The 16,400-nt window shown below is 40.6% G+C and overlaps 2 protein-coding genes across 2 annotated transcripts in view; one reads left to right on the top strand and one right to left on the bottom strand.

Moving 5' to 3' along the window:
- Positions 1-3,197: 3,197 nt before the first annotated feature.
- Positions 3,198-13,212, top strand: h6pd (hexose-6-phosphate dehydrogenase (glucose 1-dehydrogenase)). Its single transcript, XM_023829376.2, has 5 exons — positions 3,198-3,581; positions 6,942-7,607; positions 8,949-9,066; positions 9,695-9,964; positions 10,545-13,212. Exons 2-5 carry the CDS (start codon positions 6,972-6,974, stop codon positions 11,894-11,896), a joined length of 2,376 nt encoding a protein of 791 aa, XP_023685144.1. The 5' UTR covers positions 3,198-3,581; positions 6,942-6,971; the 3' UTR covers positions 11,897-13,212.
- Positions 13,213-14,214: 1,002 nt separating this feature from the next.
- The window catches only part of pik3cd (phosphatidylinositol-4,5-bisphosphate 3-kinase, catalytic subunit delta), a 34,112-nt gene continuing 31,926 nt past the window's right edge, over positions 14,215-16,400 (bottom strand). The window contains exon 23 of the mRNA XM_023830220.2: positions 14,215-16,075. Within this exon, the coding sequence (XP_023685988.1) occupies positions 15,941-16,075 (135 nt within the window). The 3' untranslated portion in view covers positions 14,215-15,940. The remainder of the gene's footprint in view (positions 16,076-16,400) is intronic.

Genomic DNA, 16,400 nt, shown 5'->3' with positions numbered 1-16,400 from the left:
GATATTCCAGGAAACAAGCGTTTGCTTGTGAGAATGAGAATGTTTGATAGGCAGTCGACTGCCTCTGCATCCAGGTGGGCATCACGAGGGGGGGGGGGGGGGCATTCATACCCCCTAACTGCCACCCACCAAGGACACTGACTTTTAATTTGTTTCTTTAATAAAAAGGTTCATCCTCTTTTCCCCCAACGTACCCCCTTGTCGTAATTAGTTCTGGTGTTGGTACTGTTTATAACCGCATGAGCGTAAAAACAATGCACTATAGTGTTGATAAACCAGAGGTGGGTATTTCAACCAACCACATGAGTATAAAGAGTCACAGTCACAGTACTTAACTGGCTAGTTGAAACTAAATCTTTTTACTCTCTGGACCAGGACCACCGACCTTTGTCAAAGACCAAATTAGGGAATCGTAACCAATGTAAGTGAGTATTAAACATTTCTTTATCCAGTTTAATTTGAAATCCTGGTCAATTGCCTAAGGATTGAATACATTAAACCCTCTGTCATTGAAGCTGCAAAAAAATGACCTTTCAAACTTAAGATAAACTGATCCTGTTTGCAGACAGACAGCCTAAAACCAGCAGGATTATCTGTCAGTGTAAGAAGTTAGATAAAGAATTAAAATTGTACTTGGTAAGATTTCCTCAAATAAGACAATATTCCTAAATGCAAGTAAATTTGTCTTATTCATAAGATGTGTTGTTACTAATTTCATTAATGAAATTAGAGTTTTGTCTAAATATATGAAAATGATAGTTGCTTAGATTTTCATTATTTGCAGTATTTTTAATTAGAGTATCTCCTATAATATAGTGTGTTTTGTTATTCCAAATAAATCTAAATTGTAAGGAGTAAACAGCCTTGAATAATTTTCATAAACATAAAAGTAAAAGTGCCTGATACACTAAATGTAATATTGCTTGTTTTTCCCACTGTGTCAGCAGAAATCTTTCCATAAATTGTTCATCTCTTTGGAACCAATCATTTAATGGTTATACTCTGTTCAGTTTAGGCTGGAAATTTTTTTATTATTCTCTGAGTCTGATTTGCATATGCCATTACCGAGAGACACCTTAGAAAAAAGGCCAGGGCGGGCTAGGAGCAGCAGGACCTGAGATCCTGAGAAAACATCTCTGCTGCTGCTGGCTGATGTTAAGCTTCCTCTTCAGGCCAGGAGGTCCAGCATACACACTCCTCTGTTTAAAAAAATGACCCATTTTGGCAGGAAAGTGTGTAAGCTGACTCCCTGGTGCACCTTTATCTCTGCGTTCGCTGTAATAGTAGGGACGACTTCACGATGTCATCCATTCCGGCCTAACACTGTTCTCAAACAAAACTGCAAGTTCCCCCTGTCGTGTAAGAAGCAGATTATTTCTGATCCACCCCCACTTGGAATGTGTCAAGATATTGCTCCAATAACAATATTATTGTCAACATTAGCTTTTTGTCCAACTCTTCCCTCCACAAACTCTGGATACTCTAGATACAGGGACCTGCCGTATTTCTCTGAGAAGGTGCTTGGCCATTTTCTGCACTGTGTGACACGTCTACTAATCATTAGATAGAGTAACTGCAGGTATATGGACTAAGCAAGGTTTAAATGGACATACTGTGCAGTTCTTTCTACATAAGACATTTGTTCCTAGCACAGCGATCCTCTGTTAAATATTTTACTTAGCCTTTCAGTAACCAAATAAGGTCACCCTCATCCATTGGGTGTGTGGGAATTTGTTTTTTTATTTCAGATGGGGTTCCTCCTCCAATCTACCAATATGTAAGAAGGTTTAACAGGGGTTTCTAAATAATACTTAAGAAGGCAAACCTGATCTGACCCTAATACTGCATGCTTGATACTAAGAAACTCCCCAGTAACTGGACTGGCACTGTTGAAGCGGTTATGGGAAATCTTCCAGTCTCCCACTAAGGGCTTATGGCCAGACAGCCAATGAATGCTAAGCAGAAACTGGGAATGCTGCAGTAATGACAACGGAAATGCTATAATCAGCGTGTGAGACCTCTGTCTGTGCTGAAAGCTGGAACACTGACCACCGCGGAGACCCCATGCGGGCGCCTGCCCAGAGAGGACATGAGAGGCTGGAGCCAAGGTCTTATAGGAGCCTAATGCTGAGAGAAAGCCCTCCTGCCGATCCGGCAGGTAGCAAAGGGGATATTTGCACGTCTGAGCAAATATGCTTACAAGGGCCAGCTGGACCCAGATTCAGCACATTGGGGACTGAGAATGATGATATCAAACAGCCTGGTAGATATGAAAGCTAAGATAACAGTAACAATCAAGCCCTATACTGATCATGTACCAGTGACCTCTGACCTCACAAATCAGAAGGCACAAAAATACATTAAGTTAAGATATAAAGCAAAGATTCTAATATATTTTGCTAAAATGTATTTTTTTAAATCTTTTTTTTTTTTTTAAAAACAGCAAATAAAATATGTAAAAAAAAAAAATCAGTAGCAGTTGAACATTTATTGTAAGACCACTAGGGGGCACTCAAGACACAGTTGGAATGTGTCATGTTAACTAATGTGCAGAATAAGTCTGCTGACACCTAAGACATGTTCTAATGAAGTGATCGGGCCAGAAGGAAGGTTCTCCTGTCTCTGCCTCTAACCCACACTGGATTAAATACAAGCATCAACACTTCTGGTGGTGCTAGTGAGGGAGCTGAATATCCAGAGAGCCCCCTAGACAGCAGCACGACTGGGACCGGCATCTGCTGTGGGTCCTGCTGGCCCAGCGTGTCTCCACCTCTGGCCTAAGCTTCAGTGTGGGACGTCCCACTTGCTTCTGCACAAGCCTCTCACTGGTACAGAGTAGGGAAGGTATTTTCGCTCCATCAAATTGTGTTTTATTTACGCTGTAAGGGTCACTGCAGATACCCTTTGTAGTTGGGCTTTGACCTTCTCCTTAGACTCTTATTTAAAGCCACCACTGCTTTCAGAGCCTAAAAAAGAGGAATGATGTGCCTGACAATAACTGTATATTGTGTCTTCGATCCACTGTAGTCATACACACCTGCCAGTGTTTCGAAACCTTTGCTATACTTCTGTAAAGGAACATAGTTAAGTCCGTATCAAGGTGACAAAGTCACGTGGCTACCCCGAATAGGACATCCGGAAGTCATTCTGTTTTGATACTTTTCAGTTGTTTCGCTTCATTCGGTCTCAGTCCGAGAACAATTGAACAGTTTATAATTCTATAACTCTTTCTAAAATGCACCTACTATGTTGTGTGAAATATACGCAACATGTTCCCAAAATAAGGGAAACCTCATTTTAGCAGCCGGCTCGATCGACCTAGTCCGACACTAGCACGCACTCGGGATCCGCGAGCCGGGGCATTTCCCTTTCCATTCGATTGGACACGTTTCGTGAACCATTTGGGTGGGACTCCGCGCACGAGGCGTCAAACGTCGCCGATGACGTCATCGAGTCCGGACGATCGCGTGCCGACTTGCGTTTCTTCCGAAGGAGCCCCGATTGCCGCTCCGCGTTACGGAGTGTCGGTACCGATCTTAAGGCAGCTAGCGTGACACTTCGGGAGGCGCCGCTGGAATGAGGTACGTGCATTATTACCATGATCACCACGTATAAGCTATACGACTCTGCATAGAAAACCACTGTTTAAGTCCTAAACTAATACTAATTCACGAAAGCTAGACAGCTAACAGGTTGCTCGTTCGTGCACCTATAACATGCAGTCATTCCAAAATGTAACAAGTTTTGGAGACCTTATTAAATGATATTTGAAATCTCCTAACACTAGTGTAATTTTAGTAGTTGTTTTTTGTTTTTACGGAAATGTTTGTAATCACCATTTGAAACTACGAGTGCTGTCTGTTACCTGCCGTTACATGAATACTATAATTACATTAATACCTTGCAGATTCATATGCAGGAACTACTTCAAACTTTGGGTTTTTAGTTATGAAATAATACATCTTTGAGACAAAATACATTATGCTGTAACCCTTGAAATTGGCAATAACTGCCTACTCTTCATAACTACAGTCAATAATGGGTTATTTAAGTCATGTACACGCGATGTTAAGTTTTAAAGTGATTCTTTTGCACAATTTTCTCATGTGCATGAGTGTCACACGACTGACAGTCAGAAAACGGAGAAAATGTTTAAACTAATCTATGCTACTTGATTGTCGTTGAACGCGAATTTGGCACTAAATTCAAATGTTTCTTGTACAATAATATCTAGTAATCCCGGAAAGTTTACTCCAAAGGTTGCTTTAAGGTTTATTAACCTTTGATAGGGATGGTAGCCTGACTATGTTTGCATGACTGCTGTTTAGTCAATACTGCCGCCGGCCACATGGCGAAAGAGATCACGTTGCGCAATACCTTTACTGTAATTTTACTGTTTAATTTGTCAGTTGTTCTGTAGGCTACCTGTTCCAGGGAACATTCTCTATGTAAATATTTAGTTGGTAAAACCTTATGCCTTGTAAATTAGTAAATTACTGATACTGTCCTTTGCTTCTTGCATGTTTGCCTTTTCTGAAGCTGTGAAAAGTTCTTTTTCTTGTTCATAAACTGCTTTACACTTACATTTTAGTATCTACATCTAGTATCTACTTATTCTTATAATAAGGTGAATAATTGGAATGAGATGATTAAAATTTTGCGATAAGACGGGTTACTCGGTGGCGCAGTGTCCCACTGTCACCTGCCCTCTAGAGTTGGGGGTTTAAATTGCACCTCCGCTATTTGCGCATTGAGCTTGCATGATCTCCGCGTGTTTTGTGGCTTTCGTCACGGATCTTCTGTGATCCTGACCAAGATAAGGGTTTGGAAGTTGGGTGGATAAGATTTACCTTTATCTTAGAGTAAATAAAACATGTTAAAAAGCAGGTCAGTTATTTTTTTATTGAATTCAGATTGATTTAATGGGTCTCTTCCATATATATATATACTGTTCAGACATAACATTAAAACCACCTGCGTAATACTGTGTAGGTCCCCCTCATGCCACCATAACTGCCCTGACTCGCTGAGGCATGGACTCCACATGTCCTCTGAAGGTGTCCTGTGGTATCTGGCACCAAAACGTTAGCAGCAGATCCTCTAAGTCCTGCAAGCTGCGAGGTGGGGGCTCCGTGGATCAGACTTGTTTGTCCAGCACGTCCCACAGATGCTTGGTCAGGTTTTTCATATTCCTCAAACTATTCCACAACAGTTTTTGCAGTGTGGCAGGGAGCATTATCCTGTTGAAAGAGGCTGTACTTGGTTGACAACAATGATTAGGTAGGTGGTACAAGTCAAAGTAACATCCACATACCCATAAATGCCAGGACCCAAGGTTTCCAAGCAGAACATTGCACAGAACATCACAATGCCGGCTTGTCTTCTTCCCATAGTGCATCCTGGTGCAAACTCTTCCCCTGTATACTGGGAACACCCCACAAGACCTGCCGTGTTGGAGATGCTCTGACCCAGTCGTCTCGCCATCCCAGTTTGGCCTTTCTCATGGTCGTGCAGATCCATGTACATTCCCATTTTTCCTGCTCCACATCAACTTCAACTTCTTACGCAATATATAATGGCACCCTTGATGGGTGCCATTGTAACGAGATAATCACTGTTATTCACGTCGTTTGTCAGTGGTGATTTGGCTGGTTGGTGTATTTTTTTTTTATAAATAAGTGACTTTTGCAAAAAAAAAAAAACCCTGCGATGAAATGCATCAAAAAAATCTTGGCCTTCCCCAGCAGACGTGCTTTAACCAAGCAGTAGGGACAATCTCTTTATCAAAATCTCTGTCCCATCAAGGCCAAAAGTACTGCAAAGCTGAAAGTTAGTAAATCAATAGTGAATTAGTGAACATTCTTCAGCAAATGAACAGTGCTTATACTCTTTGCTAGAATACTGCTATGTTTGTCGCTGTTAGCATTAGTTGGACATGAAGCATGAGTGTCAGAATCAGCTTTTGCTTCTTATCAGACATAATTAGGGCTCGGCCCTTATTTCAAACAGTGCTAAAACTAAAAGATACATATTAATACACGTGACTGTGGACCATACATACAAAATGATTTTGAATGTTACCTTTGCAGGAGTGACAATTCTCAAAAAGTATGTTTGAAAATGTGATAAAGGCTTAATATATAAAACCATATTTTTTCACATTTTAAAATGGTTTAATATAAATGTGACTTCTAAGTTCCTGTGATGATTTTCCAGAGCACTTTTTCTTTGATATATATATTCTTGAGTTGACCAGCAGTTTTAGCAGTTTAACAGTTTGGCTTGTATAAATCAGGACTTTAATTTGCTGTCCTTCGCCGGAATTGAGTCTGGTTCCTCTCAAGGTTTTTTCCTACTAGGGAGTTTTTTCCTTGCCGCTGTTGCCTCTGGCTTTGGGCAAGGACAACGTGAAGCACTTTGAGACAAAGTAATGTTGTGAAAATTGACTATGCAAATAAAATTTAATTGAATTGAACCTGAATGGAGCTCTTAACATTGAGCTTCTTAGCAGCAGTAGTAGTGCTGCAGCAGTATATTTGATTATCACAGCTGATCTTATTGAAATTATATGGATTATTTGATCAATAATTTATGGATTATTTGCAGGCTATTGCTGTATGTGTGTTACACTGTAATTTGATTTTGTAATGATGTGTGCATATTAAATACATTAATGAGTGCTGTAGAAGAGGTGTACCGTTTTATACAAACATTTTTGAATATTAAATCAACAGTGAACTTATTTCCGTCTTACATTTATTTTTTTTAAAGAGCGCTATATGATCTTCACCTTATATGAATCATCCATTCACTTATTATGAATCATCCATCCACTTATTATGGTCTATGTTGCAGGGCCTAGAGCTTTAAATGAACCTTTGATCCAAAATCATGATGGGACGAAAGTGGTGATTATGTTCTGCTCTGTCCCACAATTCTAGGTAGAACGCAGTGGAGGCCATCTTGGAGTGATGATGTGGCGGCCATTGTTGACCTTTTTGCTACTGGACAGTGTATGTACACAGAAGGGCTCCAGCAAGGAGTTGAAAGGCCATGTGTCTGTGGTCATTGTGGGTGGCACGGGCGATTTGGCCAAGAAGTACCTTTGGCAAAGCTTCTTCCAGCTGTATGCTGATCAGGTCAGCAGTGGGTACAGCTTTTCCTTCTATGGCGGCGGCCTTTCAGAGGCTGAGAAAGGCAAGCCCAAATTCTTTCAGATTCTGAAGAGCCTGGCGTGCCCGTCGGAGGGGTCGGAGGAGCGGTGTGCTCTGCTGAAGGAGCAGTTCTTCAAGCTGGCTCAGTACCAGCAGCTGAACACCACAGAAGATTATGAAAATCTGGCACGAGACATCAGACAGCGGCCAGAAGATGAAGGCCTGGCGGAGGCGGGCCGGCTGTTTTACCTGGCCGTTCCTGCGTCCACGTATGCTGATGTCGCGGAGAAGATCAGCCGCAGCTGTAGGCCCGGCCAGGGGCAGTGGCTTCGGGTGGTGCTGGAGAAGCCGTTCGGCCATGACCTGGACAGTGCTGAGCAACTAGCCACGCTGCTGAAGAAGTCTCTGCACGAGGACGAGATGTTCCGGATAGACCACTACCTAGGAAAGCAGGTATGAATCAGCCTGCTCTTCATTACTGCTACATCTTCACCTGCTGCATTCAGGTTGCATGAAATGTTGCTGTTGATCTGTCCAAATCCTGTCCACTTGTCTGTTTGCTTTTCAGAAATTCAGATTAAGGCACCTGCCACTTTGTTTCTTTCTTTCTGAATAGTCGAGCCCTGCTCAGCGTACGATGCACTTTTCTCCCTCGCGTCACATGTTGAGATCTGACTAATGCTGCCGGTGATGTAGCTTTAAATCAGGAGTGGGGAGCCTGTTCCATGGAGGGCCAGTGCGGGTTTTTGGGATGACCTCTCAATCAGCCAATCACAGTGCGTCCCCAGGACTGGAGTTGAGAACCACTGCTTTCTTATTGGCTGACTGAGAGGCCATCCCAAAAACCCGCACCGGCCCTCTATGGATCAGGTCCCCCACCCCTGCTTTAAATATACAGTTTACTATACAAGTTTTATTGGTTTACATTAAATTATTAGTAGGTGATTTTTTTTTCATGATTGTTCATCACCGCTTTCTTAATTATGCCCCCAGTTACCTGGTCGGGGGCCCGACTGGCCCTCAGCTGGCCCTCAGCTGGCCCCCGGCTGGCCCCCGGCTGGCCCTTCTGTTCTGTGGTCCATGGCTCACACTGACCCGTTATGTGCATTTTTGCAACATAACTATAGAGAATATTTTGTTGTATCGTCTGATCAACTTTCCTGCCCATAACTTCCGTTGAAACATTTTTAAAACAAATCTATAAATAAACAGCGTTGCAGGCTTTATCTTTTATGTGTCCATTATTGTACATGTTTGACATGGATATTTATAATATCACTTTTTATGAGATTACTACGGTAATTATAGTTATTTTTAGGACATTCTTTATTGGATGAGGAGAGTGTGACATGCAATAGAACATCAACACACTGTTGTTACTAATACTTATCATCAATGCTGATAGGCTTCCATTATAAAAGAAACGTTAAGTGCAGGAGAATCAGTGAGTCTGGGAGTGAGCGTGCACCTGCCGTACGAGCGCGGAGTGTTTACAGTCCTCGGTACCTGATCTTCTTGAATCATCGTGAACAAGCATATCTTTTAACACGATAAAACTACTGCATTGCAATTTGAATAAACACTGTGGTTTACAGAAACAAGACTCAAGTTTCAGGGCCAATGGGTTTATACATACATACAGGTATTTTTTTCTATCATTGATAAAATTGTATTTTCATTTCAATGAAAGTTACATGAGCCCGTACAATGGTACATAAGAAGGAATAACCAAGTATGTATTTAGTTGGATTCTTTATCTGTTTAAAATATATTTTTTGTATACTTTTGTGAAAGGTGGTTTCCCAGATATTGCCGTTTCGGAAAGACAACAAGAACTTCCTTGACCCCATCTGGAACAAACATCACATAGAGCGAATGGAGATAGTTCTGAAAGAAACTCTGGATGTAAAAGGTGCACTCTTCTTTTATGTAAATCACATGCAATGTACCATAAAACTAAAAAGATTGAAACAAACAAAAAATTTAAAATAATCTAGTAACGTCAAATCAAATGCGAATAACTGTTGTACTGGAGGACAGAACTTCTCCAATAGGACTTTCTTGAATAATTTAAAAAGTAGTTCTTTAAAAAAAAGCCAGTACTGTGAAATCGCACTTTCATAAGAGTGGCCTGTTTACGGCATCGTGCAGCTCTCTGTAGAATTGCACGTTTGCTGTTTTACCAGTAACTGACTTTTGCCTGAATATTGACTGTACATGTTTTACAATAATAACTCAATATTATTGTTTATATTATTAAATATAACGATTGACAGACAGATCTCGATATTTCTTAGATAAAATGTTGTAGATATTGCCCAGCCCCAAATGGAACGCAAAATTCATGCAGTTTGTAGAGAATGAGCTCCTACTCGTGCCATTTTCTATTGTTCGGAAAGAGTATTGTTCAGTGTTTTAAAAAGGATTCCTATTACTGGTTTCAGTGAAGGGAACGTTTAAAATGCCTTTACAACATTAAACGTCACTATCAAATGTGATAGAAATTGTACCATAAGCTTAATGCGTCTGTTCTATTTTAGGCAGGGCTCAGTTTTATGATCAGTATGGGGTGATCAGGGACGTGCTGCAGAACCATCTGACGGAGGTCCTTCTCCTTCTGACAATGGGAGTCCCAGCCGATATGAGCAACAGCGATGAGATTGTCAACAAGAAGCTGCAAGTCTTCAGCTCTTTAAAGGACATCGACCGGACTAGTGCTGTCATTGGTCAATACCAGGCCTACAACTCTGAGGTGCAGGAGGAGCTTAACAGGACCAAGGAAGACATCAGCAACACACCCACCTTTGCAGGTATATAACGCACAAGGAGGGGTTTCCGGTTGATGTCACACGTACTTGTTGTGTGCTTTTGTGAGCACGAGTCACCCTACGGTGCATTTTCAGATTTATCTGATTTCCATATACCTCACATGCCTTTTGGATGTTTCTGGATGGCGATTTCTTAAAATGGGTAAAATGGATTGTAAATAAGATGGATTTTCCTTTGTTGGGTCTGTCTGAGGTGGTGCAGTGGTTGGCACTGTTGCGTCACACCTGTGGAACCCGGGTTCAAGTCTCTGCCTGGGTTACATGTGTGTGGAGTTTGCATGTTCTGCCCTTGTGGATGGATGGATGAATCTGTCTGATGTTTGATAGCAGAGATCATCTTCTGATTTTTTCAAAACACTTTTTTTCAATGGTTTATAAATTATTTGTCTTTGTTTTTTCTGGGCCTGTCTTTTTTATGGCTGTGATCTACATCTAATATTTATTTTTTATTACAATTATATTCCCTTTTCGCTGTTGTATAGAATTATGTGCAATCGCTGAAAAAGGTAGTCGTGGTGTGCTTCATCATAATATTACTAGTAATCATCTTTGTTCCATGTAGGTGTTGTGGTTCATGTCAGGAACACTCAGTTTGATGGAGTTCCTATCTTCTTGACCTCTGGGAAGATGCTGGATGAGCAGGTGGCCTATGCCCGCATCCTCTTCAAGAACGAGGTCTTTAGTGTTCGGAATTCCAGCAGTCTCCGATGTAGCCCCAAGCAAATAGTTTTCCTCCTGAGACATGGTAACCTACTGCACTCGGCCATTCTCGTCAGCAAGAATCTCTTCAAGCCTACTGTTCCAGATGATAGCTGGAAAGAGGTGACAGGAGAGAGAGATACTGCCTTGTTTGGCCTGCCCTTGTCAGGTTACCACATCTACATGCCCACGTTCCAGAGGGAGGCCCATGAGGTGGTCGTCTCCCAAATCTTTCATGGCAGAAAGGACAGCATTATCCGAGTAGAAACCATGCTGGCTTCCTGGGCTTTTTGGACACCCCTATTAGACAGCCTAGCACAGCAGGTTCCGCGCACATATCCCGGAGGCACTGACACGGAAAATCTTCTCGACTTCCAGCTGCATGGCAGGAAGATTACCTTCACAAATGAAGCTGTAATCTTGAGCCCACGTGCCTTTGTTGGGGGGTCGGCCACAGCTGAGAACTTCCAGGTCATGCGCGGCAAGTACCGTAACGCAGACATGGTGTCAGCCTGGCCGGAGGAGCTCATCGATCGACTCGCCGCCGACCTGCAGGCCGCAGCCGAAGAGGCAGTGGAGGGTGGTGGACTTTTCCACCTGGCGCTGTCCGGAGGCTCCAGCCCCCTCGCCCTGTTCCAGCGCTTGGCTGTACATCACTACTCCTTCCCGTGGCAGCACACGCACATATGGATGGTGGATGAACGTTGTGTGCCATTGTCAGAGCCCGGCTCCAACTTCCATGCCTTGCACGAGGACCTTCTACAGCATGTACGGCTGCCCTATTTCAACATTCATCCTATGCCTGTACACCTCAATCGACGTCTTTGCGTCGAGGAGGACGGCGGCCCGCTGCTCTACGAGAATGACATCTCCCGATTGGTCAACGGCTCCAGTTTTCACTTTGTTCTACTGGGTGTAGGTTATGATGGACATACAGCTTCACTCTTCCAAAGCACTCAGCTGGACTCCCATGCGCACAGGCTGGTGGTTCTGACGGAGAGCCCGGTGAAACCACACCAGCGCATGAGCCTTACTCTAGCTGCCATCAATCAAGCTCAGAGGGTTGGTGTACTGGTGACGGGTAAAAGCAAACATGAGATGATCATTCAGCTGAGCCGGATAAAGGATGATCCACAGAAGTGGCCCATAACAGGTGTCAGGCCTACTGGTGGCAAGCTGGTGTGGTATATCGACTATGACGCTCTATTAGGCTAAAAGCCTCGGTCACTGGTGCAATTCCTAGAAATCTACTGAAACCAAATAATTTGGAAATGTGTATGTCTGTTTGTTTTTTACACATTAAAACCCTTTCACAACTATCAAGATTATTTTTATATTGATAAAGATAATGGATAGATAATTGAGTTCTTGATGTTGCACTGGTTTTATGTGTTTCCTCATGTGTAATGGTTTGATTTTCATGATAAACTATTGAACATCGATGAAATGGTATTCAAACAAGTCTCAAAGTATTTGAACATGCCACAGTGTTTTCAAAATGGTTCTTTCTTTGTTTTCCCTTTAAATTCATCATTTCAGGGATACTTTTACTCTGTGCTTAGTTTGAATATCAGTTTGAGGATGATTGGTTTGCCATGATATACACTGAAACAAAAAAAAAGTCACCATTTGAATTTAAATCAGCAAATACTTAAAAGCCAATGACTGGATCATTATTACAGCTCAGCTACGTTATACAGCAATAAAGTGAAGTCAGCTGCGTGCCTGAATCTTCTGGATGGCCAGGTTACCGCTTCATCCATCATCCATGGATTTTTTCTTCCCTAATGGCATGGACATATTCCAGGATGATGATGCCTATGTTTATCTTGTTTAAACTGTGAAGGAATGGTTAAAGAGCATGAGGAATCATTTTCACACGTGATTTAACCACCACAGTCTTGAAATCTTTGGTAAATCTTTGGGATGTGCTGAAGAAGACTTTATGGAGTGGTCCAACTCACCTATCATCAATACAAGATCTTGGTGAGAAATTAATGCAAATCTGGATGGGGGAAAAAAATGTTGATGTTGCATAAGCTTGTGGAAACCGCCGTGATGAATGTGTGCCATAATCAAGCTAAAGGCGATCCAACTAAAAATTCAAATGATTTTTTTTTTTTTGGCCAGACAGTGTATATTTTCACATCACAATGAACATGCCTTAAGTGTAGTTCAAATGAAGAAATGATTTGTAGCAATTTTGAATCTCAGGAATGTTTGTTCTATATTTCAGGGATAATTGGTCGCAAACTCCTATTCAGGGTTTTACAGCATAGATTAATGTAGAAAATTGTTGGATATTGATGGTCCTTTTTACAGCTGCCTAGGAAACTGGTGATTTTGAATGGAAGTTCCATCTAAAAACGTGTGTTATGTTCTTGTCTATTTCTATCAGACCAGTCCCTGTTTGTTCTTGCGTTCGGTGGAACCACATGCCTAACTATTGTCTTCTTGTCTGATCATTACTCTGGACATGGCAATGTGACCAATCCAAGCTGTTTTTTCATAAAGAAGAATTTACAAACTTATTTTGCCTTAATCTTTGTTTTGCCTATAACATTCCGGGTGCTAATTTGTCCATCTTTCCTCAGTATTATTTTACCTTATCATTTCCAGAATTATAAAGGTTACTTTAAAAACAAAGCCGTCTGGTCCATTATATGGCATTGATCACAGATTCCCACTTATGCTTGCATGCTGTAATTTGGCTTAGATAACAAATCTTCAGTGAAAAGCTCACCTTGACATTCATAATTCATCAACAACACGAGCTTAGCTCAAGATGCAGAGAGGATCAAAACATCTAAAGTATCTAAAATATTTTCATTCATCATTTGAAGTCCAAATGTATATTTTGGTCGTATTCATCCACTTATTGGCACTCAGGGTAAAGATGAGCAAAAAAGGAGGAAATTTTATTCCAGGAAAAAAAACCCTAGAATAAATAAATAAATAGATAGATTTTTTTTTTTTTACCAAACCACATAATTACTTGCCACCCCTGGAAATTTCATGTTATGTCTATGCTGATTTCTTTGGTTGAGTTGCCTTAGATACAAGAACAATAAAAAAAAAACAATTAACCCAAAAATAACAGGAAAAACCAAAAAAAAAAAGTTTTCAGGATTCCACATGCATCGGTCTTTTCTTCCCCCTCATCCTCCCTCTTATCCTGGATCAGCGTGTCCTGGTGGAGGTTAGCAAATGCTACTGGGGTGACGCTTCCTTTGGTTACCCTGGAAACACTGAAGCAGGTGTAACGCTATTTTAAGTGTTTAGTAAAATGCAAGTCTCAGATATAGCGATGATTGTACCCAGCAGCCTCATGTTAGCCACACAGCAAATGCTCACTTAACCTCTTCCAGTATTTGTAGATGGATTTTGCTAAGTATCTCTGGGATTATTACTTTGGACTGGGTTTGTATGCAAAGTGTACAAAAGGTTTATGGCCTTTGTGAAATCCCAGAATCCTTTATCCTCCACAACTGAAAAGGCTTAAATGAAAGGCTGACACGTAACATCCGCGGATGTGAAATATAGGGAAAACATTTATTTGCGGTATTTCCAATGATTTTACATTTCCTACAACAAAACTTTAAGGCTGCATATGTCATGCTTTGTAAACATTTCATCCCATCAGAAATATTGCAAATACACAAAGAGAGAAATTAATAACAAAACTTTGTTAAAAAGCACTTTTACCATCCTGAAGAGAAATTGACACAATCCTTGCAAAGCATAAGGTGCAGTAAATTTATGTAATCTGTTGAGGATGATGTCTTTTTTAGAGGTGTAAGATAATGACATTGTTAAAGAGAATATGTGCAAACCATTCCAAGACTGAAAAAAAGGAAGACTTAAACAGATATTAGGAAATCTAGATTTATTCAGCAAGAAGGAAGGTTTGAAAAGTCATCAAAAAGAAGCATTGATTACACTGTACACCTCAATCGACGTCTTTGCGTCAAGGAGGATGGATACCCACTGCTCTACGAGAATGACATCTCATGATTGGTCAACTGCTCCAGTTTTCACTTTATGCTACAGCGTGTAGGTTATGATGGACACTGAGGACCTGCTGATTAGCTACTGGTCCTCAGTCTTTCAGATTTCCATTTTAATAGAATGGATAATTGACTGTGCACCAAAAACAGGAGAGACACTTTTCTTCCTGCTGGTTTGTCATTATGCATCCATACTAGGGATGGGAAGATTCACGCATTGGTGTACTAGCATAAAAGTTCATAATGCTATTGCTCCTCTCTGAATCATATCGTATCACATTATTGGCTGCCTCATACGTTTCTTTAATGTATCAGATCACTGGCGATACATGGAGACGTGTATCACATCAGCCTCAGCGACGGAGATGCACATCCCTAATCCATACATGTGGCACCTCCTATGAAACTGCACTGCAGCATCAGTAGAAGATGCTGAGATACCAAAGCGTGCTGCTGGAATCCCAGCATATTTACATAGCTTGTAATTATTCTAGGTTTAGAATATGAATTGAATGCATTCTTTAGCTACTTAAACAACATCATATCATATCAGTGGTAATTATCTTTTGCTCTTACTTATCAACAGAATATGCAGGGTTTTTGCTCCATCTGTCACCAAAAATTAGCTGAGCTTGACTTTTGTTTTATTCATTTATTTTAAAACGTTTTATGTGAAATTTCTAATAGCAAATACATCACAACCCCGAAAGTGTCGCGTGTAGCACAAATGTAACATGTAGCAACAATTATTGTGTAAACTGCATGAACAGCTACAAAAAGGTGAATAAACTTTACCACATATTTCTGCTTTTGAAAGCGGAATAAGTCTTGTTTTGGACATTCTTCTGATTGTCTGCATAGGTTCTTCATAAATATTTTGACACTCAAAAAATACAAATGGATCTAACCATATTTGAAAAATACAAACATAAAGAAATACAAATAAATAGATATATAACCATCCAAAATGGATGTAAACACTTTTCTAACACAACAAGTGTTCTTTTTCCTTTATATCCACAGAGTATGAGCAGTTACTCATTGAAATTCCACATACATTTTTTTGTAAGATGTGCATCTTTTTCAATAAATATTACATTTCCAATGTAAATACATAATCAAAATGATTAATGATATTTACATGAATTTTAAGGAGAACAACCCCTTTCCTTCTTATCAGTTAAATTAAATATTTATAGTCCCAAGGTTGATTCCTAAAACGATAGTAAACATTTGTCCTTTATGTCCATAATCATCTGTTGTCCTTAGAAACACTGTGGACCATCCAGTTTACCTTCGTCTTCCAGCTCTCGCGGAGCGCCTCGTTAAATTTCACTTTAAAGTTCTTCAGGGCCTCCTCTTCTGACCTCCCCAGTGCTAACGAGTCCTATAAATCAGTAGAAAAAAATCAACTAAATAATATGACATATAAAATGACAGCATGTTGAATTACAAGCCCTAACGGTAACACTTTCTACAAATGCCTGGAAGAAGTCTATAAGAATTCATAACAGACTAATATGCATGACTCATAAACATGATTAAAATATTTTTTCAAAAGGCATAAGGCATTAGAGCACTGATTATAGTACTTTATAAGCTCAAATGAAGATCTCATCTATAGTACATTATAGACACCTTCATAATGCATCACAAAGCATCTATAATGCATTATAATGGTCAGTAAGAATTGTTTTGTAAAGAATTATAAG

The sequence above is a fragment of the Paramormyrops kingsleyae genome, chromosome 8 (assembly GCF_048594095.1).
Source record: "Paramormyrops kingsleyae isolate MSU_618 chromosome 8, PKINGS_0.4, whole genome shotgun sequence".
NCBI classification, from domain to species: Eukaryota; Metazoa; Chordata; class Actinopteri; order Osteoglossiformes; family Mormyridae; genus Paramormyrops; species Paramormyrops kingsleyae.
Note: the sequence above shows the minus strand (reverse complement) of the source record. Positions and strands in the feature narration are given on the sequence as shown.